The 4,665-nt window shown below is 42.2% G+C and overlaps 1 protein-coding gene across 1 annotated transcript; it reads right to left on the reverse strand.

Annotated features, from left to right (window-relative positions):
• Positions 1-1,238: 1,238 nt before the first annotated feature.
• On the reverse strand, positions 1,239-1,774 carry LOC122108818 (protein S100-A10-like). The gene has a single exon (XM_042680804.1). The coding sequence runs from the start codon at positions 1,748-1,750 to the stop codon at positions 1,469-1,471; it is 282 nt and encodes a 93-aa protein (XP_042536738.1). The 5' UTR covers positions 1,751-1,774; the 3' UTR covers positions 1,239-1,468.
• Between the last annotated feature and the right edge of the window lie 2,891 nt (positions 1,775-4,665).

The following is a 4,665-nucleotide window of genomic DNA, read 5'->3' on the forward strand; positions in this document are numbered from 1 at the left end:
GGGGCCAGAGTTAGCTCACAGGAAGGACCTTAATAGGTCCTTCATCATCATCATCTCCCCTCACTATTATCTTCCCTTCTTTGCCATGTTAATATTAACAGCCATCCCTTGCTCAGGAGGTCCCTGTTTCAGTGTAGTGAGCAGTGTTAGATGAAGCAAAATGTCAGTGTCTCCTCACTAATCCTGCAACTTCTTCTGAACTGCAGTGAAATAGTCCCTGTCTCTCTTCTCTGGCTCAGAAAGATTCCCTCAAAGAGCTACAAACGGTTCTCCAACAGCTCTCTGATCCAAATCCTCTCCTCCAACATAGTAATCTCATTTCAAAAGCTGTGTCCTAGCCATGAGCCGATGGCTCACACCTATAATTCCAGCTACTCAGGAGATTGAGAGGTGAGGATCACAGTTCAAAGCCAGCCCAGGCAGGAAAGTCTGTGAGACACTTATTTCTAATTAACCACAAGAAAATTGGAACTGGCACTATGGCTCAAGTGGCAGAGCATTTGCCTTGAGCTAAAGAGTTGAGGGACAGAGCCCAGGCCCAGAGCTCAAGCCCCACAACCGGAAAAAAAAAATTGTGTCCTACATAATGACACCATTCCTGTCAGAAATATATAAATGACAGTATCCTTCCTCATCATAATTTTGTCAGCTTCCAGGAAGAGCCACTGAGCATTCACAGGACAAAGCGAGCATTCACCTTCTTCTCCAGTTGAGATTGGTATAGCCATGACACTTCCCACAGGACCACAGCCTGCCGTGTTTGCAAGCATTCTTGTCATTCTGTTCCTCAGCCTGAGAGCAACGCATTTCAGAAATCTGTGCCCTTTCCTGGTCCCTAGTCCTACCAATCTCAGGAAGTGGTATCTTGTTTGGTTTGCCTCCACCCAAATCTGATTTAAATTACCCCCTACTGAACACCTACAATACTCCTTTTATTCCCATACTTTTACTAGCATCATAGGTGTAAGGAGACTTCATCCTGCCCTGATACGCACACGTATGCGCACACTGGATGTTGATTCAAGTCAACCTCCTGTCACTGCTCTGTATCCATCATCTTCCCTTCTCAAATCAACCCGACAAACGTATCTTCACAAATGTGCATAAACATTTCATGCTATTCACCCTCCTCCATCTTCTCCATTCCCCCGTCCTACTCCTACTGATACCTATATCCCAGGTAGAACCTGATCGACATTCCTTTCATTCGTTGTTCTATTTATTTACTTATTTTTGAATAAAAAAAGACTTTATTGTTAGGGGCAAGAGGATGCAAACAATATAAAAATGAAAGATTACTTGGCATTTAATTAACTTTCTTTTCTCTGCTTGTCAAATGGGAGTTGGATGCTATTTGCACTTTTCCTAAGGGTCCTCATCTGTCATAATATCGTTTGTGGGTGGATCTCTTAAATGACCCTTCAGGAGAACTCTTACGCAGTGGGCAAAAATAATTGCTGGATTCTATCTACTTCCTTCTCTTCTGCTTCATGTGTACTACGAAACAGTCATGGCATGCAATGGTGAGGCCTGCTATTAGTGAAAAGAAGCTCTGGAAGCCCACTTTTCCATCTCTGCACTGATCCAGGTCCTTCATTATTTTGTCCATAGCCAGAAGATCTAAAAATCCAGGGAACTCCTTATCCATGAGTACTCTCCGGCCTTCCTTTACTAAGTAGCCTTTATCCCCTGCATATTTGTGAAATGTAAACATGATGGTTTCCATGGCGTGTTCCATTTGAGATGGCATTCGAGGTCTGTTGAAATCTTATCCCCGGGGTGGGGGGGGGGTGGGGGCCTCAGCAGAGGCTGGGCGAGCTGGGACGCAGGAGGTAAGGGGAGCTTTGGGGCTGGGCGCCTTTGTACATGGGTCGGGTCTTGTTTTAATTTTTTTTAATTAGATGCTCATGTTACTTTCAATTCCTTTAGGATTCCTAAGATTTTTTTTCATTTTATCTCTTCAGTCCTCTTATCTAATGCTCACTGGTGAGCTTTGACAAAGAAGAAGAAGAAGAAGAAGAAGAGGAGGAGGAGGAGGAGGAGGAGGAGGAGGAGGAGGAGGAGGAGGAGGAGGAGGAGGAGGAGGAGGAGGAGGAGGAGGAGGAGGAGGAGGAGGAGGAGGAGGAGGAGGAGGAGGAGGAGGAGGAGGAGGAGGAGGAGGAGGAGGAGGAGGAGGAGGAGGAGGAGGAGGAGGAGGAGGAGGAAAAATCCTTCCCTTTACTTCTTAACTGTAAAAAAAAAAAAAAATCACTGTGCTGTATGCCTGTAAGCCAGGGCATCCAGCATACCCCCACAGATTGCTACATAAGTGGCCAAAATAAAGCCTTCAACACGTCTCTCCATTGGTAGCAAACTTCTCTGACCACTCTCTTCGTTTTTCCCCTTTTATCCACTTGTGAGTTAATGACTCATTTCCTTGATTCCCAACATACAGAATATATCCCATGCTAGCCATTCGTTGGGATGAAACCTAGCTTTGGGTTTTGTCCTTGTTCTAGGCAGTCCTGTTCTGATAAGGGTGCCTCTCCCTTCCACAACACTAGCTGTTCTGCAAGAGTACCTGCACAAATTGACTGCGACCAGCATCCCCTGCCCATGTGCTCTAACAAGGTTTTGAAACATCATCAGACAATATTTGATCCACATTAGCCTTGATACCAAAGAAAAGAGCCTGTTTAGGAGTTATAAGAGGCTGCCTTGAAATGCTTCTTTGGATCACTGGAAGCTTCTCACTGAGTCTCCACCATCTTTCTTCTCTTTTTCCAGACAGATAAACAGATTTCTGAAGCCTAACATAAAAGCAAAGGGCTCGCTGTAAAACCAGAATTGCCAACATCTCCCCACTCATGCTCAGCCTGCTGCACAGGGCACCGCTGTAGGTAGAGCTTGCAACTGTCTATTTGGATGCAGACCAGAATGACCTTCAGCTAGCTACACCATGAGCCCTCAGCCTGCCAAACGCAAAACCGTTGGATTCACTGTGAATAGACTAATTAGACCTAATGAAATTTCGGTCAGACGTTTTCATTGTAATTTTCAAGGATAATGATCAGATGATTACAAAATTAGATATGTGCATACATATATATGGAGGTATTTTTAAAGTATTCTGCACTATTTGGTGCATCGAATAGAAGACTGATTAGATCTAGGCCAGGTTTGAAGGAATTCAAATCTAATCATAAATTCCTATTCCAGATTATGGAGTTGGAAATCTAGATGGGAGGGGAAGAGTGTTCAGAAGGACGCCATGAAAGCAGAGTCTCTATCTACCTCAAGCAAAATTCCATGCTAAGAAGACCATGTATTCCGTCCAGGTTGTCTGTCTGTGTTCTTCTCCACTGTAATCTATGATCTGACTACAGGAGGGTCTATTTTGGGATTTCCCACATCCGCTGTGGTTTTGAGTAATGCCTGAGGCTCGTTATCTAGCAGCTAAGCAAGACATGAAGGGAGATTGTATTTACCTTTTCCACACTGCTGAGCTCTCTATACCTAACCGGGAACACTTAATCCTGTGCTGAGTTATGATTCATCAGAAGCAATGGGTTTTTTTATTTCTAAAAGTCAGAAATAAAGCTTAACATTTACTAGTACGGCTAGTTTGAGAGATGCGAGCATAAAATACGTGCTTGAAAATTACCAGTGTTGGAAAGGAAAAATAAACCATTTCCATTCCTGGAAGCAAAACCTTCAGATCTTTCTTCTTTGGCTCTTTAACATGTGCCAAAGTAATAACGAGTCCACGACATTTCACTTGATTGTTATCCATCTGGAAAGTCCTTATTTTGGATTTGCAGTGATTTTCAGATTTCAGATTCCCTATTTCAATGAAATGACTTCTCTTGCTTTTCTTTTTCTGTATCTGAATGAATATACAGTTGTAAGATAGGGAATTTTATACTATTTCTCTACACCCATACAATACTCTTTGAGTGTATTTACCCTTCTACCATCTTGCCATAGCCCCCTTCCCTCCTCACCAACTTTTCTAGAAAGTTCATATGCCCAAAGATCTCCTTCAAGGTTCATTGCTCACCTAGTTCTTCCAAGATAGTCCCTAAACCAACTGCTCTTCTCTCTTCTTCCTTATGTTCAAAACCAGCCTTTCCTATGTCATTAAGCCATAGTCCAAGCACTACATAACTAATTAGCTGATATAATTATCCTCATTTCTTTGATGTTATCATTTACTTCTTATACTCCCTCTAGAGCGAGCTCTACCTCAGAGAATGATCTTTTATTTATTTGAACCTTAGCCCCCAATGTGGTCACTTGGACTGTATTGCTGAAATATATTCAGATATTGTATTAAAAGCATTTTATATACTTAGGTATTCATAAGATACAGACTTTAAAGGTATACAGCTTCCTTTAAAGAATAGGGCAGAAATGTCTACTATTATTATCTATAGTATGGTTTGGGATTCAATATCCTCTCATTGACATTTATGTCAATACTCAAAAAAATCTGAGACAGGTATAAGCAAGAATGAACAGGTATAGTCATTCCTGAGAATGTTAGTAGATGGCACTTTTATAATTAACTTAGTACTCAGCATTTGCGCTTCAAGAACACATGGCTACCTGGTTAACTAGTGTATCTTCAAAAGCAAGAAGAAGGAAGTGATGTTAAATTCTCAGTGCTTTCCTTCTCTGCCACTT

This window comes from Dipodomys spectabilis, unplaced genomic scaffold, assembly GCF_019054845.1.
Source record: "Dipodomys spectabilis isolate Male_0828 unplaced genomic scaffold, ASM1905484v1 ptg000066l, whole genome shotgun sequence".
NCBI classification, from domain to species: Eukaryota; Metazoa; Chordata; class Mammalia; order Rodentia; family Heteromyidae; genus Dipodomys; species Dipodomys spectabilis.

What these genes read in the sequence shown, in the direction of transcription:
- LOC122108818 (XM_042680804.1), bottom strand. Translation starts at nt 1,750, where the DNA reads ATGCCATCTCAAATGGAACACGCCATGGAAACCATCATGTTTACATTT.